Genomic DNA, 24418 nt, shown 5'->3' with positions numbered 1-24418 from the left:
CTAGTTCTAACTGCAGGACTCGGTGACTAGATAATGGGAGACGATAATGAGTAAAGACGCCTGGCCTTCCATCTTTGAGGACATGCATTTCCATTGTTAGAGCGGTCACTCTACAGTGTAGACATTGTTAATGTCGTAAATGACTATTGTAGCTGGAAACGGCTGACTTTTTAAAAATTGAATATCTACATAGGCGTACAGAGGCCCATTATCAGCAACCATCACTCCTGTGTTCCAATGGCACGTTGTGTTAGCTAATCCAAGATTATAATTTTAAAAGGCTAATTGATCATTAGAAAACCCCTTTGCAATTGTTAGCACAGCTGAAAACTGTTGTACTTATTAAAGAAGCAATTCAACTCGCCTTCTTTAGACTAATGTTACGTAAAAGAAAGTTACAAATAATTGAAGAGCAGCAGTAAAATAACAGTAGAGAGGCTATGTACAAGGGGTACCGGTACAGTTAATATGTGGGGGCACAGGTTAGTCGAGGTAATTTAAGTAATATGTACATGTAGGTAGAGTTAGTGACTATGCATAGATAATAAAGAGTATCAGCAGTGTAAAGGGGGGGGGGGGCAATGCAAATAGTCTGGGTAGCCATTTGATTAGCTGTTCAAGAGTCTTATTGCTTTGGGGTAGAAGCTGGTAAGAAGCCTTTTGAACCTAGACTTGCTTGCCTTCGAAACCCTATTCATTCATTTGAAACTGATTTGTGAGTGAAAATATGTAGTCAGACAACCTTTTTACAAAACAAAAGCCTGAAAGGACTTTAATACTTCATACAAAGTAAACATTTTTGAGTCAAGGACGGACTATGATGTGCTGGTATAATAGGGTTGTTCTACGAATACACTCTACAATACAAATAATTCCAAAATGCATTGTCATAGTTACACTGTGGCTTTCCTATGGGTAGAATAGAATGCTCCTTGAATCCTAATTCTATGGGTTATAGAGTATCTATTGAAGCCACATCAAACTTTAACAATAGCTTTTCCAATGTTTTCTCCCTGCAGCATTCCCATAAAGGCAGCAGGCATGTTCTCAAAGCCTTCAGTGACTTGCTCACGACACTGCAGTTTCCCCTGTGGATGAAAACACTACATTATGACATGGTCATTCAGCAGTCACCTCCCAGCTAGCACATTTGGTTCCTTGGAAGTTGTGGGAATGTACGTTTTTGGTTTCCCATTGATTCTGGGAACGAAGCCATAATTTTCCTGATTGTTAAAACAAAATGTTTTTTAAACATTCTGAGTACGAAAGTGAAAATTGCAAAAGCTGGCAATTAGGCCTACCGGCTAATGGAAACCCTGGTGTGCATGTGCATGTGTGTAGGCAACCTGCCCCTCCCCTCGGAAGCATAGTCTAGTAGCCTACTGACATTACAAGTGATTCAGACATTTTTAATTAGAGAAGATTTGATAAGCCTTATCAATTCTAGTTTAGGATACGATAGTTATCAAATTGGATTTATTAACTACAAAAAGGTATAACGTATTTTTATTCTAATGCCACAAAAAAACTATATACAGTCACTTTTCTGGGGTTTGAACCGGTTCAGAACTTTATTTTGCTTGTCAGAACAGTGGAACGGAACAAAATAAATTGGAAAATAATTTGTTCCAACCCTGCTTTTAACTTCTTTAACTCATACAAAGCTGTTCGTTTTAGTCTATTAAAACAGACCCTATTTCAAAGGAAACTAGCGCTCATTAAGATCAGGTGTGGCCAATTAGTGGGTGCGGCCAACAAACATGAACACTTAGCAAGAAAAAGCTTTTTTTTTTAAATAACATTCTTACTACATTCTTTGAACATTGCTAATGTTTTCTTATAGAAGGTTTTCTTAATGTTCTGAGAACGACTTTAACCTCTTGGTGTTAGGGGGCAGTATTTTCATTTTTGAAAAAAAGAAAACGTTCCCGTTTTAAACGGGATATTTTGTCAGGAAAAGATGCTAGAATATGCATATAATTGACAGCTTTGGATAGAAAACACTAACGTTTCCAAAACTGTAAAGATATTGTCTGTGAGTATAACAGAACTGATGTTGCAGGCAAAAGCCTGAGAAAAATCCAATCCGGAAGTGCCCCAGGTTTTGAAAGCGCTGCGTTCCAATGACTCCCTATTCAGCTGTGAATGTACCATCAACGAGCTTACGCTTTCTACGTATTCCCCAAGGTGTCTACAGCATTGTGACGTAGTTTTACGCATTTCTGTTGAAGAATAGCCGTAGGCGGCCACATTGCGTAAGTGGTCACATGGTGGCTCCGAGAGAGATTCTCGCGTAAAATACAGAGGTAGCCATTATTCCAATCGGTCCTAGTGAAAAACGAATTGTCCCGACGGATATATTATCCAATAGATATTAGAAAAACACCTTGGATGGATTCAAAACAACATTTGCCATGTTTCTGTCGATATTATGGAGCTAATTTGGAATATTTTTCGCCGTTGTGGTGACCGCAATTTCCGGGCGATTTCTCAGCCAAACGTGAAGAACAAACGGAGCTATTTCGCCTACAAAAATAATATTTTGGGAAAAAATGAACTTTGGCTGTCTACCTGGGAGTCTCGTGAGTGAAAACATCTGAAGTTCATCAAAGGTAAATTATTTAATTTGATTGCTTTTCTGATTTCCGTGACAAGGTTGCATGCTGCTAGCAAGGCATAATGCTATGCTAGGCTATGATAAACTTACACAAATGCTTGTCTAGCGTTGGCTGTAAAGCATATTTTGAAAATCTGAGATGACAGGGTGATTAATAAAAGGCTAAGATGTGTTCCAATATATTTCACTTGTGATTTTCATGAATAGGAACATTTTCTAGGAAGATTTATGTCCGTTGCGTTATGCTAATTAGTGTCAGATGATGACAACAGTCCCGATCAGATAAATTTGATCTGATCTTCATCTAACTCACAACAATAGACAAACAAACAGTGTGGTTAAACTAAAAACATAACATAATTTAAACATTCATAGTGTAGGTTGGGAGAAGTATGTGAACCCCTAGGCTAATGGCTTCTCAAAGCTAATTGGAGTCAACTAACCAATCAATGAGACGAGATTGGAGATTTGGGTTAGGGCTGCCCTGCCCTATAAACACTCAGAAAATTTGAGGGTTGCTATTCACAAGAAGCATTGCCTGATGTGAACCATACCTCGAACAAAATAGATCTCAGAAGACCTAAGACTAAGAATTGTTGACTTGCATAAAGCTGGAAAGGGTTACAAAAGTATCTCTAAAAGTCAGTCCACAGTAAGACAAATTGTCTATAAATGAAATTTCAGCACTGTTGCTACTCTCCCTAGGAGTGGCCGTCCTGCAAAGATGACTGCAAGAACACAGTGCAGAATGAGGTTAAGAAGAATCCTAGAGTGTCAGCTAAAGACTTACAGAAATCTCTGGAAGATGCTAACATCTCTGGACGAGTCTACAATACGTAAAACACTAAACAAAAAAGGTGTATATGGGAAGACACCACGGAAGAAGCCACTGCTGTCAAAAAAAAACATTGCTGTATATTTGAAGTTCGCAAAAGAACACCTGGATGTTCCACAGCGCTACTGGCAAAAATATTCTGTGGACAGATGAAACTAAAGTTGTGTTGTTTGGAAGTAACACACAACACTATGTGTGGGGAAAAAAAGGGACACCACACCAACATAAAACCTCATCCCAACTAAACTATGATGGAGGGAGCGTCATGGTTTGGGACAGCTTGCTATCATCGACAGAAAATTAAACATTTTGTCTGCCAATTGAAGCTCAACAGAAGTTAGGTGACGCAACAGGACAACAACCCAAAAGACAGAATTAAATCAACAACAGAATGGATTGAACAGAAGGAAATACGCCTTCTGGAGTGGCCTAGTCAGTCCTGACCTCAACCCTATTGAGATGCTGTGGCATGACCTCAAGCTGTTCACACCAGACATCCCAAGAATATTGTGGAACTGAAGAGGAATGTTCCAAAATTCCCCCTGACCGTTGTGCAGGTCTGATCCGCAACTACAGAAAATGTTTGGTTGAGGTTATTGCTGCCAAAGGAGGGTCAACCTGTTATTACATCCAATGGATCACATACTTTGTCATACTGCACTGTGAATGTTTACACGGTGTGTTCAATAAAGACATGAACAATTATAAAATGTTTGTGTTATTAGTTTAAGCAGACTGTTTGTCTATAGTTACATGAATGACTTTCAGAGCATTCTCCTGAGTAGCAGAGCGCAGAATAATGAATTTACGAGCGCTCAACACCGGTTGAATATGGCCTGTGTGATTTAACGTCGGCAAAAACGCGTAATTAAATTGTTGCCAGAAACAGTCACCAACGCTCTGGATAACAAACTGCCTAACCAGCTCTGTCAGGGTGAGTAAAATTGACAGAGTGGTCACTCATTTGTGTCTGGAAGTAGCTAGCAAGCTAGCCAGTGTTAGCTTGGGTGCTTGACTGCAGTTATAAGGTCAGAACGCTCAAATCAACCCTACTCCTCTGCCCCAGCGTCCAGTGTGCGCTCCGAGAGCAAAATGTTAGTTTGTAAATTCAGAGCCTTGTCAGATTGTTAGTTTGTAAATTCAGAGCGATCTGACAACGCTCTGAATTTACGAGCGCACTCTGACACTCCAGATTGAACTTAAGAACACACCCTAAATCGTAAAATGTCAAACTAGTAATTTGTTATGCTACCTAGCTAGCAGGTGGTTGCATAGCAACATCATCAACTTCTGCTAGACCGGCGAAGTATCCTTTCAACTGAAAGGATACTGTTCCGTTTACAGTGTACTAAAATGAACTAATACTATGTAGTATACACTATGTTAGTATGGGCATTTGACCACAGCTATAGCCTGTGACAAACATTTCATATTGTAAATGTGAATACCTGCAAGCAGGGTGTACAGTTAACAGACATATTCAGAATATGTAAAACATGGTGTCCAAATTGATTACCATAGAATTGTCATGGTATGATTATGATTGGACAGTTTTATCTAGCCTGAAATCTCAAACCTGTTTTGTGCTAACATTCCACTCCTGTACTCCATGTCAATGCTAAACTGTGTGCATGACAATGAACAAGGAGTGGAATGATGGCACAGACTGATACCCAGGCTAGTTTTTTATCCCAACTACTGTACTTGCCTCTTTCTTCCAAGCCATGAGTCTCCTTAGAGACTCTGGGTTCTTATGCTCCCACCTGCCCACCATGAAGCCCTCCATCTTTAGCTGCTTGAAGATCATGGTCAGGTGGGGGTATGGGCCTGATAGATAAGATTAGATACAGTGCATTCAGAAAGTATTCAGACCCCTACACTTCTTCCAAATTTTGTTGTGGAAAAAAACTGAAATTACATTTACATCAGTATTCAGACCCTTTACTCAGTACTTTGTTGAAGCACCTTTGGCAGCGATTACAGCCTTGAGTCTTCTTGGGTATGACGCTACAAGCGTGGAATACCTATATCGCAATTTAGAGTCCCAAAGGGTCTGAATACATATGTAAATAAGGTATGTTTTTTAAAAATTTTAATCACTGTGCACTAATTTCTAAAAACCTGTTTTCGCTTTGTCATTATGGGGTATTGTGTGTAGATTGCGGAATTTTTTTTAATGTTATCCCCTTTAGAATAAGGCTGTAACTTAACAAAATGTGGAAAAAGTCAAGTGTTCTGAATACTTTCTAAATGCACTGTAGATAGATTGATATAGACAGAAATAGGAGAGAGGTGATGTATAGGCATATTTCTTATGTTGATTTGACCATTTAAAATATATAAAGAAGCCACACCAAGCAACAAATACATCTACCGAAAGGGCAGAGGATTATATACACAAAAAGTCTAGACTTGTTTCCATTGTGGTCCTTTTATAATGGAACACAGAGTTCCAATATGTTAATTCATATATTTCTATGTAATCTCTCACGGCCAGATCTATGTAAACATAACTGGTACAGTATAATATTTTGTGACTGAACGAGAGGCATACGGTTGTTCCGGTGTTTGGGTTATTCGTTACTGGTTTTTCGGTGCTAGCATCTATTCAAACATGGGACATTCAGAGAGGGTGAATGAAGCGTCTTGTTCCGGTTCCTCTCCTTGTTTTAGCATTTCTTGATCCCTTCTCTTTAACATGTTTGGACCCAGAACTTAATCGAGTAGTTGACCAATTACGTGAGACTAGTTCTGGGTTAATCGAGATGATTTTCTATGCAATGAAACATGAGTGAAATGCATTCAGTTGGTCACAGGTCAGTCTGAGTGTAATGCTGGCTAATGGTGCTCTCTAGTGGAACGTACCAATACAGTATGAGAGTTAGGCAATGTAGACTTGACATCTTTGAATGGTTTTGAAGATGAGAGAGAGATCAGACCTGTCTGTGGATTGGTGTCATTATAGGTTGAGATGCTGCCGCACACAGCTATCCTTCCAAACTCCTTCATCTGAGGAATGGCGACACTGGAGAAAAGTCCTCCCACCTTGAAAACGGAGAAATGTCCATTATGTCGAGCTAAATATGTTAAGATGAAGTAACTATTACCCAATACTGACAATTTATATCCATGTCTAACAATATTAAAACCAGAGAAATACTACTTTATCACTAAATATTAACCCTCCATGTCTAACAATATTACCAACTACCAGAGTGAATTACTACACTTTATATAACTACAACTAACTACTTTATAACCTACGTTCTCAAAGAAGCAATCGTATCCGTCGGGCGAGGCAGTCTTCAGGACCTCCTCCAGTGAGTTGACTGTTTTGTAGTTGAAGGCCTCATCGAAGCCTAGCTCCTTGAGGAAGGCCACCTTGGAAGAAAAAAAAAGTGAGTGCTGGCCCCTTTTTCATTTTCAGGATAAGTAAGGATAGAGATCACTAGAATTTGTGCCTCCCAGTATTTCATCTTAATCCCTTTTTACCTTGCCGTTGGACCCAGTGGAGCCCACAACTCTGCAGCCCTTGATCTTAGCGATCTGGCCCACGATGGAGCCCACAGCCCCGGCTGCAGCGTTGACCAGTAGGGTCTCTCCAGCCTGAAGTCCCAGTACCTCCTCCAGACCGTACAGGGCTGTCAACCTGAAGTCAGAGCACAAAGGGAAGATGGAATAGAAAACAACTTCCATTCAAACAGAAATGTGTATTTTGCGATTTGTTTATCCATTCTCAACCTCCTGGAAACCATGCACGTACACACTGGTGACCAGTCTGCAGTCAGAGAAAAAGAGGGGTAGCTCTTTAATAAGAAATGTAACTACAGTCACCTAGCTACAGTAAGATAGCCGTCGATGGAGTTTACTTCCGTTAAAACAAACAGTATCAAACTCATTATCAACACAAGCAATCATACACATAACATCTGTGTTTCACCACCAACTGTCTCGTCATCCTAAAGCACTGATTACCTTTCTCCCCCTCGTCTCAAAACAATCCTCGCTTCAGTCATGTGTAACATTTAATTACTTGTAATCAGTGTTGTAGTACTCGAGTCCAGTCTCGTGACCATACATTGAGTATCTCGGTCTTGGATACATTTTTACTCCGTCTTGGACACGAGGACTCATCGTTTCTTCCCAAGACCAGCTGAGACAAAAACTCTGAATTATCAGCTTCTTTTCTGTCAGCGCATAAAACCGCTTCGCCAGGCCAAATATTTACACTCCACGTATGACACATGAATATCTTATCACCTATTGAAACTTGGGCCTCCTACTTTACTCGTAGCATTACCGTCCTTTCCTTTCGTAGAAAAATATCCTCAAACTTGGTGGCGCTCATCAGAATTTCCTTGATTCCCTGGCTGGGAAGAGTGGGGGAAATGGTTTGAATGTTCCGCGCTCACTTTTAGTAAGGGAGATCGGGGAAATTGTAACAGTGTTTATCTATTATAGGCCTGTTTGAGTTCGGAATCATTTGTAGAGTGGCACTCTATTTGCCCTCAGCATCCATTTGTTTCGCCATTCTGACTGGCTAAAGAATCCATATGTTGTTCTGAAATATGAACACAGAAATACTGGAAATGTTTTGCTCTTATAATGGTGGCGATTTGACAAAATTACAATTTGCTTCGGTCTTGAATCGGTCTCGAACCCAACACTGCTTGTAATATTTTAAATTCAAAATAGTTGTGATTATCGAATTAAAAGAGTTGTGATTCAGTAAAATCTGCTTTTTGTTCTATGTTGCTATGTCTGTATGCTACATCTTGCTTGTCCTATGTTGCTATTATCTATATATTGTAATTGTTTTTAATAACCCACCCAGGGACTGCGGTTGAAAATTAGCCAGCTGGCTAAAACCGGCACTTTTACTGAAATGTTGATTAATGTGCACTGTCCCTGTAAAAATAAAATAAACTCAAACTCAAAAACTCTTTAAAAGAGTTCTGTGGAAAAGCGAAACAGGACCATAAGTGGTGACCGTGACCTGCTCGCGAAGATTGCTGGGGCCCAAATGTTTATTTTATCAACCTAGAAGAAAAACATGCAGCTGCTTTTCCTGGCAGACTTGAAGTCCCCAAAAATTCTGCCTTTATTCTGTGAGCTAAAACTATGAAACAGTTGTGCTGTAAGCTCTCCCACACTGGCTCCACTGTTAGCATAAACGGTTATGTTAGCATTTTAGCATCCCTCTTTACTCAGGATGCCAGAGCGTGACATGCATTTCTCTTCTGGCATGAAAATATAAATGTTCTACTCTTTGTGGCCAGAGGTTCATAGTGACCCCCCCCCCCCCCCCCCATATTTTACCCAGAAAGCACTGGCACTCAGGAAGCCCCTCCTCCTTACCCTGGCATGCCGATGGCCCCCAGAGCCAGGGACATGGAGACATCCTGAGGCCAGTCAGACAGAAGGCATGTCAGACCTGTCCCGTCAGACACAGTGTGGGTCCTCCAGCCACATCTACCAACCACATGGCACCCCACAGGGAAGGCTGGGTTGATGCTCTGGATCACCCTACAAAAAAAAACACACACACACAAATAAACAAACGGAATTAATGAGGGTTGTTTATTATAATTAAAGTCTGTCTACAACAAGCCTGTGTCAGAAGACACATATTGTAAAGTATGCTTAATGGAGAATCTTCCATTGAAAGTGCTTTTTAGTTACAGAGAATGCTTAATCTGGGTCTATATGAACCACCCTTAGTGGTTGTTAAATGGTTTTCTCTGGAGGCTAGATCGAAGACATGCTGTAGGAAGAGTCAATGGAAGCCTTTGGGATTTTCCCGAAGTATCTGTACTCCTTTATAAAGACAGTACTCAGGCAATTTAAATTAGTGATTTTTTTTTAAAAGCCCTAGGGGGCAGGGAAGAGTCATTGGGTTCTGTATATTTTCCCAGACTGACTCACTCTCACAAACAAACTTTCTCAGTGAAAACACATTGAACCACTCACTTGTGGCAGGAATGGAACCTCGGAACACACTGCCAAGTACATGCAATTTGATCTCTTACAACTGAAGTCATGAAGAATAATCTATGGCCTCAGAAATTAAAAACAGGTGCAGGACTTTTTCTCTTCCAGTAAACAGCAGGCATGCATGTCACCTCATGGTAGAGAGATGAAATACAGATAACTTGGCCTGCATCCCAAATGGCACCTCATTCCCTGCATAGTGCACTGCTTTTGACCAGGGGCCTCATCATTGCAAACTTGTTTACTTTCCTTACTTGGCCACTTGAGTTCCGATCATCACTTCCCCCTCCTTCATACGCACTCGGCTGAACGGTCTGGAAACAACCACAGATGGCAGGAGAACAATCAGATGCAATGTTTTTCTGTACTATCTACTGAAGTATGTGATTTAGTAATGTTATGGAAAAGTCAATACTGTTCAGAGAACTTTCAATGTTCTAATATGAAGAGTAACATCTGCCACACTGATCCTCAACACTGGGGCCCCTCAGGGGTGCGCGCTCAGTCCCCTCCTGTACTCCCTGTTCACCCCCAAGAGCGTAACCAACCACAACACCATCATTAAGTTTGCTGACAACACAACAGCGGTAGGCCTGATCACCAACAACGATGAGACCGCCAATGGGTAGAAGATCAGAGACCTGGCAGTGTGGTGCCAGGACAACAACCTCTCCCTCAATGTGAGTAAGACAAAGGAGCTTATCGTGGACTACAGGTCCGAACAGGCACCCATTAGCATCGACAGAGCTGAAGTGGAGCGGGTCGAGAGTTTCAAGTTCCTTGGTTTCCACATCAAGACAGTTGTGAAGAGGGCATGACAACACCTTTTCCTTCTCAGGAGACTGAAAAGATTTTGCATGGGTCCCCAGATCCTCAAAGTTCTACAGCTGCACCAGAGAGCATCCTGACCTGTTGCATCACTGCCTGGTATGGCAACTGCTCGGCATCTGACCGTAAGACGCTACAGTGCGTACAGCCCAGTACATCACTATGCAGTGTCAGAGGTAGGCCCCAAAAAATTGTCGAAGACTCCAGTCACCCAAGTCATAGACTGTTCTCTCTGCTACCGCACGGTAAGCAGTGCCGGAGCGCCAAGTCTGGGACCAAAAGGCTCCTTAACAGCTTCTACCCCCAAGCCATAAGACTGCTGAACAATTAAATGGCCACCCGGACTATTTACATTTGATCATATTCCGTATAGATATCACATTACATGAGTCATGACAAAAAGCGTTTGGTGGCAAACGTTAGGAGAATCCCTCCCTGTCCATTTTTCTGTCTGAATTTTCTCCTACCTCATGTATGGATCTACACTGAGAAACAGTGCCTCCAAAAGCACCTCTGAAACAGAAAAAAACAAAAACATTAATGTATGACATCACTTGGCTTTAGTCAGTTACAGGAATGTTGTATTTAGTACAAGTACAGGTCCAGATAGCCTCAGTAATAGTGCAGATGAGACCTTCAGTCATTACCTCCATCTTTAGGCTCTGGCAGCTGCTCCAGCTTCAGCTCAAAGTTGCTGTCCTTCGGGAAGCCTTCAAAGTGACGTGTCAGGACCCAGGTCTTGGCTTGAACCATGGCTCTTTGCTTTGGACAACTGAAAGAATAGGCTGTTTACTTACTACTTAGTTAGTTACTTGCTATGCCAAAATCTGAAGTGATCTCAGAGCTCATCTTGAGAACCGTTTAATTATTTTCTATATGTGCTAGGAATTTTAAGGTAAAGAGAAGAGCAGTCAAACAATATCTATTTGCTTTATTACAAGTTGTAAGAGGGAGACACCTCCAGCACAGAAGCAGAGAAAATGTCTAGCAAACCTCTTGGAGACCCTTTATATCCTAATCAGACAGCACCAAACGTTCTGTTAACACCAGCCCGGGAGGCTTGTAAGGAAGACAAACAAAAAGGAAGTGACTGAGCTGCAACAGAATCACACCGTGTTCACACAATGTCATCAATGCAAAAGTGAATAATCTGTGTCCTCTGTCCTTGTTCTTGGACCTCCAGTCTGGTGTCAATCACTATCAACCCAGATGAGGATAATCCATAACTTTCAGGATCAAGTCGAGTGACAATCAACCCACACCTAGAGTTTCACAAACAGAACACTGGAAATAATGCGTATTTCAGAGAGGGAAAATATATAAATATGCTAAAGATCACTCTAAACTGAATTTGAACTTCAGTTACATTTCCCCATAACAGCAACCTTTTCTACTTCAGTATCCTACATTTAGCAACATGTTACTGTCAAGTCACCTATATACAAATATCATACTTTGAGATCTAAAATAGCCAAAGTGAAGAAATGTAAAAGAGACAGTTGAAATACCCACATGCGTCTATCATAGCAGGAAGATGAGAAACTTGAATACTTCATCAAAGACTTTACCTCACTTTCTCTCTCTCTCTCTCTCACACTCACACACACACACACACACACACACACACACACGGGGGGGAGCTGTGCAGGAAAGAGTGCACTGGTGCCAGAAGATGCTGCACAACTGAAAAAATATGCTGTTTACTTTGTTTAGTATATACATTGATTTACAGTACTGAACAATTCTGACTGTAGTGCAGGTTGCTATCTAGAATAGCTAAATTCACATGGATTTATTTGCAATCTACTGCACTAGCTTAGCTTGCTAGATAAAGGACTTGCAGAACCTAGGAGAGCGCTGTGCATTGTTGCCAAGTGAATGCCATGCAAGCCCGCTTCACAGTGGGCTGTCAACCACAACCGGTGAAGAAACTATCTAAACATTTCTCTCCAAGAACGTGGTTTAATATCATGCGGTACTCAGCAAAACTCACCTCGAATAAATGATCAACAAATGGACACCTACCGGTCACTGCTCTCCATGCAGAATGAAAGCACTATCACAATTTCACAGAAAGGACAAAGAGAGCGTGGGTAGGCTGTGCTCGACTACTTTCTCATTGGCTAAAAACGGTTGTTAGTCGATCCGCCTCCGCGTGACGTACTCTACGCAATGTTTCCGGAGTGAATTCATTTTGGATGAGAACGCGCGCATTTATCTAGCCGACCTTTGGCTAACTGTTACCCGTTTCCTTCTACCGGAGAAACTGTCGGAAAACAAGTCTGAAACTGATTTCTTCGTCGAAATTACTTGGCAAGGTAAAATAATACTTAAAACAGATGGACAAATTACTTCAGAATTGATGGTGGTTTTGGAAAAATTATTCACGAACCTCAGGCGTTATATAGCACGAATGATTCTGTGGCTAGCGGTTAATTAGCTAACGTTAGCTAGCTTGCATAGCTATCCGTGAAACAACTTCTATCGTTAGCTAGCTAGCCTGTAACGTAAAGGACACTGATAGTTTCACTGTCATACCAGTTATAGGTAAACAAAACAAGTGTTTGGTTAAGTATTTCTACAATGATCAGCTCTATAATGCCTTTGCATGAGTAAAGTAACTTAGCTAGCAATCCTTGTTGTGATTTCTTTAAATTTCCTAGCCTCCTAATAAACGTGGGCTAACTAGCTACCCATCTAATAAATAGTGGATATTTTTGACTGACAGGCGATCATCAGGGCGGAGAAGCTCTGCTCCTGGCAACTTGTTTGTCCTTATAGATTTCACATTAAAATGGCTAGTTAAGACTGGGGAGGATGCCTCATTTCAGGGACCGTCTTCTCCACAGGAAATTGTCTCGCTTTAATCAGTGTTTCCCCTAGGATTTATTTCTGCAGGGTGGAAGCACCCCTGATAAATGAATATAGGGGAAGCACTGCTTGATGGTACCATTTCTATAAGGGGTGTAACGGTTCACCATTGTTCAGTACTTATTGTGGTTTTGGGGGTAATGATTTGTTTTCTGAACAGTGGAAAATGAGATGCCAACAGTTACTGTAGTTAATTTGTTTAAGAAAATAGAAAGAGTGTTGGTATTCCTGATTCCATATGATCATGAGTCATATAATGCCTGATGACTGCACAATCAGGAATAACAACACTTTTTATTTTCTTAAATCAACAACAACACTAAAATAAAGTGCAATATCTGTGTGAAATCAACATGTTAACATGGCTCAGACAATGTATAAGCTTATGCTATGTTGCAAATAGGAAAAATATGCTCACTTGTGTCACTCATAAAGGGGGTGTGTGTTTAGCACAGTAGGCCTACTTTTCGTTTCCCTCTTTTCATTTCCACTGCGGTGTAATGTGATGGGCTGTCACTTAACTAGCGCTCTGTAACCCTGGAGGTCCATCCATCTGCAGAAAGGGGATACCCAGTCAGTAAAACAAATCAAAACTGGTTGAGAGAATGCCAAGAGTGCAAAGCTGTCATCAAGGCAAGGGGTGGCTACTTTGAAGAATCTCAAATATAAACACTTTTTTTTTGGTTTCTACATGATTCCATATGTGTTATTTCATAGATTTGTGGTATTCACTATTATTCTACAATGTAAAAAATAAAGGAAAACCCTGGAATAGTAGGTGTCCAAACTGTTTGACTGGTACTCTAGGTGCGAGAAGGCAAAGTTCGTAATTAACTGAGCACTTCCACGAGGCGTTGAAACTCCCCATTCTTCTCAACCACCGAGAATGGTCGCACATCTGTGGCTATAAGCAGACCTATTGCTCATGTAATTTATTTGGCCCGGTCAGAATCGACTGCGGTTCGTCTTGCTCCGGTGGTAGGAATACTGGGTTTATGTCACCGTAAATGTGTCAACATGTTTGAGGTGTTGGCAGTTGCATAGGCCGTTCTCATTCAGCAGTGGCGACACACACACTCTTTCCAGACATAGCCTATAGGCCTAGTGTTTAATACTTGTATTTATAATTTTTATATGTATTCATTTGGGTTCACTGTGCGGACCGAAGAGGTCCCCATACCGAACAGTTTGTTACGAATACGTGCACCGCTACACCCCTAATTTATATTAAGTGACTATGATTTCACAGTGTAAATATCGTTGATTATCTTTCTGTCAATTCTCATCTGTATAACTCCCACCCTTGACCCTACTGCTTCTGACAGTTTGGTAGCCTGTAGAGTGCTGTCATCATGTTAGACGGTGGTCAGTTCGTGGAGGCGTTGGGTCGCCTAGGTTACCCAGGCACCGCATCCCTGAAGGGCTCTGAGTTTGACTGGCTCTTCGACTGCGCTCCGGAAAACCTCCAACTCCTGCGCTTCGTCTGCCGCACCCTCAACCAGGGAAATGTGCTCACCTCGGAGGAGGCCCGGGCCTTCAAGGCCCTCCGCAACTCTGGCAAGCCCATCCTCGATGGGACTGCGCTTGATGAGGTCCTCAAGACCTGTGGGCCTGCTGCTGGAATAGGTGTGGTCGGTCCTTCCTCAGCGGAGGGGGAGGTGAGCGTGGATGATCTAGAGGCGGAGCTATCTGCTCTGAAAAAGGAGAAGCAGCTAAAACAGCGCAGGTACAAGAAGCTGCAGGTGCTCGCCACAGCCCGGGCTGACGTTGCACTCCGATTGGCCTCCCAGCAGGACGCTGCTGCCAGCAGGCTGAAGGACGCCAACGCGGCGCTGGGGGCGGAGAATGCTGGAACCAACGTCGCGCTACAGAACCTCGTGGACGAGGTGAAAAAGCTAGGATCATTCCTCAAAATAGACCCAGTGTCCAACGAAGGAAAGGCCCAGGGAGAGGCTGCTGCCTCTGGTTCTGTGACCATCACCGCCCCTCCAGGGCCCCCTGTCCTGCTCTCCCAGCTGTCCCTGGAGCCCTACCTCCACCAGGAGGAGCTTAACACAAAGGCCCTGGCCGCCCTCACCCAGCGCCAGTTCTTCCAGGGCATCAGCAACATGGTGGAGACGTCCTGCTCCGAACGCTTCCAGCTCCTGGACCTCAGCCTCTGCGATGACGGGGATGAAATAAAGGAGAAGGGTGGAAAGGTGACGGAGGAGAGAGTTGTGGAGCAGAGGAGGAAGGAGATGGCCAGGCTCCAGTGGGGTCATATGGTGGCCCAGCACCAGCTGATCAAGGCCAGGGCAGAAGAGCAGGGAGCCAGGGTTGGGCTGGAGTGGATCACAGGGAACCTGCAGTCATTCACCAAGGTAAGGCACTGGAGTGTTAGAGACTAGAGTAGTACATCTACCACAGTTCAGCCTTAGTCTTTAGTGCTGTTGGTTTTGTAAGTGTTGCATGCTCTGTAGTCTGTACACACAATCACACCAGCCTTACAAACAAACATCATCCTACTTACTCTCTAATGCAACCTTTTATCGTTCTTTCTCTCCTCTCCCAGGGCACCACCAACTCCACCTCTGCTCTCCAGGCGCGTGAAGCTGTGTCTAGGCGTGAGCTGCAGGGCGTGGCGGCTGATCTGGAGTCTCTCCTCCAGGGGTCTCTACCGGCTGCTCTGAGGGAGAGCGCCAGGCTGCTCAACGTGCCTGTGGTGAGGGGAGACCTGGACCTGCAGCTGGCCAGACAGGACTACTACACCTCCAGACAGGAGCAGGTACAGTTACTTAGTTTTGTACAAATGCTGTTTTGGATCTTGTTGTTAGAATATCCATACTCAGATCTGCATGGGTTTTCCCATCATTTAGTTTTAAACACCAGGTGAAACAATTATCATCATTCAGTCCATCATTATCATCTTGTACGTATTTTCAATGTTTCTATTGTTGCCCTCCTTCATCTCTCCATCTAGGTCCGAGACCACCTCCTGCGGCAAAAGGCCTCATTCGAGCTGCTCCTCCTGGCCCAGGAGATGGAACTGAGGATGGGTAGGCAGGTGTTGAAGCAGCTTGGGGAGGTGGCAGGCCGGTTGGGGGAGGGAGGAGAGGAGGCAGCCCTCAGGATCCAGGCCCTAGCCCATCCTGAGCTGTCCCATAACCCCAGACCCAGTCCTCAGTCCATCATCAGCTCCAAGGATGCATCCTTCACCAGGTAAGGATTAGAGGAGGACAGGAACCAGGGTCGTGCTCAGTCAGGGACACTGAAGCAAAATGCTTTTCAATGGAAAACAAGGCGTTCTTATTGGACGGGTTTAGGTAGTTATTTCCCGTTTCACTGAAAGCGACCCAGATATATTTGCTTCTCTCACACTAAAATAAATATGGAACACAGTGCATTGATAATCAGTACAGTAGTGATTGGGGTGGGGGGGGTATCAATACAGTTGCATATCACAGTATTCTTTTTGGAAGCTATATCGATATTTGACTCCAAGTGTTGATTTGTAAATAAATAAATAAAAATATACAGTGAGGGGAAAAAAGTATTTGATCCCCTGCTGATTTTTCACGTTTGCCCACTGACAAAGAAATGATCAGTCTATCATTTTAATGGTAGATTTATTTGAACAGTGAGACAGAATAACAACAAAAAAATACAGAAAAACGCATGTCAAAAATGTTATAAATTGATTTGCATTTTAATGAGGGACCCCCTCTTAATCAGAAAGATTTCTGGCTCCCAGGTGTCTTTTATACAGGTAACGAGCTGAGATTAGGCGCACACTCTTAAAGGCAGTGCTCCTAATCTCAGTTTGTTACCTGTATAAAAGACACCTGTCCACAGAAGCAATCAATCAATCAGATTCCAAACTCTCCACCATGGCCAAGACCAAAGAGCTCTCCAAGGATGTCAGGGACAAGATTGTAGACCTACACAAGGCTGGAATGGGCTACAAGACCATCGCCAAGCAGCTTGGTGAGAAGGTGACAGTTGGTGCGTTTATTCGCAAATGGAAGAAACACAAAATAACTGTCAATCTCCCTTGGCATGGGGCTCCATGCAAGATCTCACCTCGTGGAGTTGCAACGGTCATGAGAACGGTGAGGAATCAGCCCAGAACTACACGGGAGGATCTTGTCAACGACCTCAAGGCAGCTGGGACCATAGTCACCAAGAAAATAATTGGTAACGCACTACGCCGTGAAGGACTGAAATTCTGCAGCGCCCGCAAGGTCCCCCCGCTCAAGAAAGCACATATACATGCCCGTCTGAAGTTTGCCAATGAACATCTGAATGATTCAGAGGACAACTGGGTGAAAGTGTTGTGGTCAGATGAGGCCAAAAGCTCCATTTTGGTCTCATCAACTCAACTCGCCGTGTTTGGAGGAGGAGGAATGCTGCCTATGACCCCAATAACACCATCCCCACCGTCAAACTTGGAGGTGGAAACATTATGTTTTGGGGGTGTTTTTCTGCTAAGAGGACAGGACAACTTCACCGCATCAAAGGGACGATGGACGGGGCCATGTACCTTCAAATCTTGGGTGAGAACCTCCTTCCCTCAGCCAGGGCATTGAAAATGGGTCGTGGATGGGTATTCCAGCATGACAATGAACCAAAACACACGGCCAAGGCAACTTGCCACAAGGGTTTTGCCACCATCTACTAAGTAATGTTTTGCAGAGGGGTCAAATACATATTTCCCTCATTAAAATGCAAATTAATTTATAAAATTTTTGACATATGTTTTTCTGGATTTTTTGTTGATATTCTGTCTCTTACTGTTCAAATAAACTTACCATTAAAATTATAGACTGATCATTTCTTTGTCAGTGGGCAAACGTGGAAAATCAGCAGGGGATCAAATACTTTTCCCCCTCACTGTAGTTAGCGTTAATCGGCTGTACCTGCACCCAAACTTTTTTTCTCCATTCTGTTTATAATTAGTGAGCCAAAATGTTTTCAGCACTTATATTTCCCTGACTAGCTAGCTAGGTTTCATCCAATTGGCGACAGATTTTTATACAAAAATTCTAAAATCTACAATAAATAAAATAAGCATATTTTACCACCAGAGATGTTCCCATAAAATTGACTTGTTGCGGATAAAAGTCTGCGTGATGATGTAACGCACTTTTTTAAATGTTTTAATTTTTTTTAAACCCCTTTCTCTCCCCAATTTCGTGGTATCCAATTGGTCGTTAGTCTTGTCCCATCGCTGCAACTCCTGTACGGACTCGGGAGAGGGGACGGTCGAGAGCCGTGCGTCCTCCGAAACCCAGCCAAGCCGCATTGCTTCTTGCCACAATGCCCGCTTCACCCGGAAGCCAGCCGCACCAATGTGTCGGAGGAAACCCTGTACACCTGGCGACTGTGTTGCGCCCGTCACTGTAGTCGCTCGTGCGCGATGGGACAAGAACATCCCTGCCAGCCAAACCCTCTAACCCAGAAGACGCTGGGCCAATTGTGCTGCCCCCCATGGGTCCTCCCGGTCACGGCCGGCTGCGACAGAGTCTGGACTCAAACCAAGATCTCTAGTGGCACAGCTAGCACTGCGATGCAGTGACTTAGACCCCTCCACCACTCGGGAGGCCCCACCTGACCAACATTCGGTGAAATTGCAGAGCTCCAAATTCAAAAACAGAAATACTCATTATAAAATAAAAAATATACAAGTGTTATACATCGGCTTAAAGATGAACTTCTTGTTAATCCAACCGTTGTGCCAGATTTCAAAAAGGCTTTACGGCGAAAGCATACCATGCGATTATCTGAGGACAGCGCCCAGCACACAAAACATTACAAACACTTACCTGCCAAGTAGAGGGGTAAAAAAAGTCAGAAATCGTGATAAAATTAATCACTTACCTTTATGATCTTCATATTTTTTTTATTTCACCTTTATTTTACCAGGTAGGCTAGTTGAGAACAAGTTCTCATTTGCAACTGCGACCTGGCCAAGATTAAGCATAGCAGTGTGAACAGACAACAACACAGTTACACATGGAGTAAACAATTAACAAGTCAATAACACAGTAGAAAAAAAGAGTCTATATACATTGTGTGCAAAAGGCATGAGGAGGTAGGCGAATAATTACAAATTTGCAGATTAACACGAGTGATAAATGATCAGATGGTAATGTACAGGTAGAGATATTGGTGTGCAAAAGAGCAGAAAAGTAAATAAATATAAACAGTATGGGGAAGAGGTAGGAAAAATTGGGTGGGCTATTTACCGATAGACTATGTACAGCTGCAGCGATCGGTTAGCTGCTCAGATAGCAGATGTTTGAAGTTGGTGAGGGAGATAAGTCTCCAACTTCAGCGATTTTTGCAATTCGTTCCAGTCACAGGCAGCAGAGAACTGGAACGAAAGGCGGCCAAATGAGGTGTTGGCTTTAGGGATGATCAGTGAGATACACCTGCTGGAGCGCGTGCTACGGGTGGGTGTTGCCATCGTGACCAGTGAACTGAGATAAGGCGGAGCTTTACCTAGCATGGACTTGTAGATGACCTGGAGCCAGTGGGTCTGGCGACTAGAGCATACAGGTCGCAGTGGTGGGTGGTATAAGGTGCTTTAGTAACAAAACGGATGGCACTGTGATAAACTGCATCCAGTTTGCTGAGTAGAGTGTTGGAAGCTATTTTGTAGATGACATCGCGGAAGTCGAGGATCGGTAGGATAGTCAGTTTTACTAGGGTAAGTTTGGCGGCGTGAGTGAAGGAGGCTTTGTTGCGGAATAGAAAGCCAACTCTAGATTTGATTTTAGATTGGAGATGTTTGATATGAGTCTGGAAGGAGAGTTTACAGTCTAGCCAGACACCTAGGTACTTATAGATGTCCACATATTCTAGGTCGGAACCATCCAGGGTGGTGATGCTAGTCGGGCGTGCGGGTGCAGGCAGCGAATGGTTGAAAAGCATGCATTTGGTTTTACTAGCGTTTAAGAGCAGTTGGAGGCCACGGAAGGAGTGTTGTATGGCATTGAAGCTTGTTTGGAGGTTAGATAGCACAGTGTCCAAGGACGGGCTGGTATACAGAATGGTGTCGTCTGCGTAGAGGTGGATCAGGGAATCGCCCGCAGCAAGAGCAACATCATTGATATATACAGAGAAAAGAGTCGGCCCGAGAATTGAACCCTGTGGCACCCCCATAGAGACTGCCAGAGGACCGGACAGCATGCCCTCCGATTTGACACACTGAACTCTGTCTGCAAAGTAGTTGGTGAACCAGGCAAGGCAGTCATCAGAAAAACCGAGGCTACTGAGTCTGCCGATAAGAATATGGTGATTGACAGAGTCGAAAGCCTTGGCAAGGTCGATGAAGACGGCTGCACAGTACTGTCTTTTATCGATGGCGGTTATGATATCGTTTAGTACCTTGAGCGTGGCTGAGGTGCGCCCGTGACCGACTAGGAAACCAGATTGCACAGCGGAGAAGGTACGGTGGGATTCGAGATGGTCAGTGACCTGTTTGTTGACTTGGCTTTCAAAGACCTTAGATAGGCGGGGCAGGATGGATATAGGTCTGTAACAGTTTGGGTCCAGGATGTCTCCCCCTTTGAAGAGGGGGATGACTGCGGCAGCTTTCCAATCCTTGGGGATCTCAGACGATATGAAAGAGGTTGAACAGGCTGGTAATAGGGGTTGCGACAATGGCGACGGAGAGTTTCAGAAATAGAGGGTCCAGATTGTCAAGCCCAGCTGATTTGTACGGGTCCAGGTTTTGCAGCTCTTTCAGAACATCTGCTATCTGGATTTGGGTAAAGGAGTACCTTGAGAGGCTTGGGCGAGTAGCTGCGGGGGGGGCGGAGCTGTTGGCCGAGGTTGGAGTAGCCAGGAGGAAGGCATGGCCAGCCGTTGAGAAATGCTTGTTGAAGTTTTCGATAATCATGGATTTATCGGTGGTGACCGTGTTACCGAGCCTCAGTGCAGTGGGCAGCTGGGAGGAGGTGCTCTTGTTCTCCATGGACTTCAGTGTCCCAGAACTTTTTGGAGTTAGAGCTACAGGTGGCACATTTCTGCCTGAAGAAGCTGGCCTTTGCTTTCCTGACTGACTGCGTGTATTGGTTCCTGACTTCCCTGAACAGTTGCATATCGCGGGGACTATTCGATGCTATTGCAGTCCGCCACAGGATGTTTTTGTGCTGGTCGAGGGCAGTCAGGTCTGGAGTGAACCAAGGGCTGTATCTGTTCTTAGTTCTGCATTTTTTGAACGGAGCATGCTTATCTAAAATGGTGAGGAAGTTACTTTTAAAGAATGACCAGGCATCTTCAACTGACGGGATGAGGTCAATGTCCTTCCAGGATACCCGGGCCAGGTTGATTTAGAAAGGCCTGCTCACAGAAGTGTTTTAGGGAGCGTTTGACATATGGTTGCACTCACAAGACTCCCAGTTACCCAATACATTTTTGTTTTGTTCGATAAAGTCCCTCTTTATATCCAAAAACCTCAGTTTTGTTGGCGAGTTTTGTTCAGTAATCCAATGGCTCCAAGGCGGTCACAGTAAGTATAAACATGTCGAACGATGTTTATAATCAATCCTCAGGTTGTTTTTTAGTCATAATAATCAATAATATTTCAATAGCTTCTTCAATATAAAAGAAAAGCAAGAAAGGTGCGCTCTCGGTCGTGCGCAGTAAACAGCTGTGGGACACTGCAGGGTCCACTCATTCAGAGTGGTCTTACACTCTAATTTTTCAGAATACAAGCCTGAAACTATTTCTAAAGACTGTTGACATCTAGTGGAAGCCATAGGATGTGCAATCTGAGTCCTAAGTCATTGGACCATGTAAAGGCAGTCAATGTAAAATTACAAACATAAATCCATCCAGGAAGTAGGATTTTTTTTTCTCAGGTTTTTGCCTGCCATAAGTTCTGTTTTTTTTTAAATCAGTTCTGACATTTTTTAAACAGTTCTGGAAACTTTTCATTCCAAATCTACCAATTATATGCATATCCTAGCTTCTGGGCCTGAGTAACAGGCCGTTTACTTTTGGGGCACGCTTTTCATCCGGAGGTGACAATAGTGCCCCCTACCCTTTTTTGGGGGGGGGGGGGGGGGCTCTACTGGTGGTTTTGTCACAAACATTTTGTTTGTGCTCTGGTATTAGCCTACATAATAAGATTATGGACAAAATGGCACAATTATTTTAATTTGTCAAACGGCAGCAAAGCTTCGATCACCAGAATAAAACATTCAATATTTATTAGAAACAAGCTTCAAGGTCATCACTGTGCACTTTCACCACCCTGTGAAGTTCATCATTTATTTCATCTGTAGCCAAATAAACTGTATGGTTTCCCGAGTCGTAGTGTGAGGACCACACACCATATCATCGTGTGACTCCAAGTTTACTTCGATATGATGGTTATTATATCATTATTTGCGCATAAAAGCGTTTCCACCTCCATTTCTCCCATGATGCAAAAAGATCCCACCTAATCTAGTGTGTTTACAGTATGTAAATATACAGTATGTGACACACCTCACTCCCCCAGGCTTCTCCGGATCCTAGAGTCAGGCCACGCCTCAAAACGTGGTGGCCGCGAGGAGCCCTTCCGTACCTATGAGGGGTTGGAAAGTGCCGCCCGTGACCTCCAGGAGAAGCTCCAATCCTGCCGCGAGGCCCTGGCCGGGGCCGCCCGCCAACAGCACTACACGGGCGCCCGTCTCCACGGCGACTGCGAGGCGATGCGCCGGGCAACCTTCTCGGGGTTGCAGCAGCTGCTCTTGGCGCCGCAGGTATGTCCTACGGCGACGTCACTTGACCAGGATCTCTGCCCCAACGCACAGGTACGTTTATGAACACCCACACACTTCCTCGTTATCATCGTCTTCTTCTCAAAGTAGCGTGAGTTAGCAGAGTTTTATTATAACACACGTTTGGGAGATGAAGTGGTAGCACAGGTTCTATGGATTTTATACGTAATTTGCACTGCTGCTGGAGTAATTGCCCGTTGTTTGATAAATACAGTATTTTGAAATGAATGGAATTCTGTTTAGTGGTGGATTCACTGGAGATGTTTCACTTTTATAACCCTGCATTTGTATATGGGTTTTGTATAGTGACTGCACTGGACAATGAGGCACTGGCACTTCTGTAATGTACAATATGTAAAGAGCACACGTTTTTTTCTTCCAGGTCAACAGGGATCCTTTTCACCCCCTCGGTTCTCTTTTTCTTCCTCTATGTAAAATGTACTAAATTCATGTTTGCTTCATACAGGGTTTCATCTCAGTTCCCCCTGCAGTAAAGAGAGACACTTTCGTTTCTCTCTAAAAACGTGTCGTTGTTTTTAAATGTCTTATTGTCAATAAAGCTGTGAATAACCATCTGTGCGAGGAACTGTTGGTGTATGTCAGTCAGTATTCTAGAAAAGCTCAACCACTTGTGGTATGCAGATGTGAGAAAATACTGAGTACTGTTCTTGCAGTACAGGATAGGACTTTTAAGTTAGTGTCCCCACTATTCGTTACTTTATCAGCACTAGCTAGCAGTTATCTGATGTGTCTCTCTGGATGTCTACTAAAAGCCTCTTTCCCTCCACCCTTCCTCTCCCCTGTCTTTCCTTTCCATCGTACCCTCTCTTCCTCCCCCTCTCTCCAGGAGTTGACAGTGAAGCTGGGAGAACTGGAGGTCCAGCAGAACAGTCTGTACAGGCTGATGCAGGACGTGATGGGGGAGGTCCGGGGTAAACGCTCCCAGCTGGACCACAGCCCCCTCCTCAGGAGAGAGAGGGAGCTGTACGTTTACTTCCACCTGGACCCCAGGCTGCTGAACAAAGTAGTGGAGGAGCTGGAGAGCAAAGCGGCTGCTGCCAAGAAGGGCCGGTTGTAACGGGGCTCTCTTACCACCTCCTACCTCACCTCTCTTCCCCTCTCCACGACCCCTTTCTCTGGGTGTGAGCGCAAAACACAGCTCATACAGAACAGTGGAGAATCCTGCAGAAAGTAGTGGCGGTGCTTCATGGTGAAGTGGCCACTGAGAAAGGTTCCTGCTCTGCCTTAATGAACCCTGGCTTACCCATTTCCTCTTCCCTTTCGCCACCCCTGGTGCCAGTTAAATGTCAAGCACCTTGGATTCGGAAATACAATATGGAGAGAGGGTTCCCGACCAAAAGACAATTGGATGAGGATGACTATTGGATCTTCTCTGTTTTATTGTGGCAAAGTTTCAATTCAGATGTAATGTCACTTGTTTTACTGCTAGTGCTCTTTGTTAATGTTCCTGTAAGCGCCTTTGTGTAATTTGTTTGTTTCGTAAGAAATTATAATAAATATTAA

At 43.7% G+C, this 24418-nt stretch overlaps 2 protein-coding genes across 7 annotated transcripts in view; one reads left to right on the top strand and one right to left on the bottom strand.

Annotated features, from left to right (window-relative positions):
- LOC139378909 (HAUS augmin-like complex, subunit 3) overlaps nucleotides 1-24418 on the top strand; it is a 35472-nt gene extending 11054 nt beyond the window's left edge. Inside the window, exons 1-6 of one of the 3 annotated variants that reach the window (XM_071121506.1) lie at nucleotides 12499-12589; nucleotides 14468-15502; nucleotides 15694-15906; nucleotides 16102-16340; nucleotides 22633-22927; nucleotides 23742-24418. In XM_071121506.1, coding sequence (XP_070977607.1) covers nucleotides 14495-15502; nucleotides 15694-15906; nucleotides 16102-16340; nucleotides 22633-22927; nucleotides 23742-23972 — 1986 coding nt within the window. In that variant the 5' untranslated portion in view covers nucleotides 12499-12589; nucleotides 14468-14494 and the 3' untranslated portion in view covers nucleotides 23973-24418. Of the gene's footprint in view, nucleotides 1-12476; nucleotides 15503-15693; nucleotides 15907-16101; nucleotides 16341-22632; nucleotides 22928-23741 lie in introns of those variants that run through there. The other 2 variants (XM_071121508.1, XM_071121507.1) reach the window with 2 other exon arrangements.
- LOC139378910 (prostaglandin reductase 1-like) lies at nucleotides 744-12391 on the bottom strand. 4 transcript variants are annotated; one of them, XM_071121511.1, is made up of 11 exons: nucleotides 12265-12320; nucleotides 11265-11330; nucleotides 10919-11043; nucleotides 10739-10784; nucleotides 9698-9757; nucleotides 8811-8978; nucleotides 6945-7101; nucleotides 6717-6833; nucleotides 6392-6497; nucleotides 5161-5279; nucleotides 744-1088 (listed from the first exon to the last, which is right to left on the bottom strand). In XM_071121511.1, the coding sequence occupies exons 3-11, from the start codon at nucleotides 11022-11024 to the stop codon at nucleotides 978-980; spliced, it is 990 nt and encodes a 329-aa protein (XP_070977612.1). In that variant the 5' UTR covers nucleotides 11025-11043; nucleotides 11265-11330; nucleotides 12265-12320; the 3' UTR covers nucleotides 744-977. The 4 variants fall into 4 exon arrangements, with proteins under 4 accessions (XP_070977612.1, XP_070977610.1, XP_070977611.1 ...); XM_071121509.1 differs by lacking the exon at nucleotides 11265-11330 and having other exon boundaries at nucleotides 12297-12391; XM_071121510.1 differs by lacking the exon at nucleotides 11265-11330 and having other exon boundaries at nucleotides 12265-12378.

This window comes from Oncorhynchus clarkii, chromosome 21 (genome assembly GCF_045791955.1).
Source record: "Oncorhynchus clarkii lewisi isolate Uvic-CL-2024 chromosome 21, UVic_Ocla_1.0, whole genome shotgun sequence".
Classification (NCBI taxonomy): Eukaryota; Metazoa; Chordata; class Actinopteri; order Salmoniformes; family Salmonidae; genus Oncorhynchus; species Oncorhynchus clarkii.
Note: the sequence above shows the minus strand (reverse complement) of the source record. Positions and strands in the feature narration are given on the sequence as shown.

Bases quoted from the DNA above. Each gene is read 5' to 3' on its own strand.
- LOC139378910 (XM_071121509.1), bottom strand. The intron at 9,758-10,738 runs GTAGGAGAAAAT...GGTTGTTTCCAG, and splicing joins AGTGTAGATCCATACATGAG to ACCGTTCAGCCGAGTGCGTA. The intron at 7,102-8,810 runs GTAAGGAGGAGG...CTCTGACTTCAG, and splicing joins GGGGCCATCGGCATGCCAGG to GTTGACAGCCCTGTACGGTC.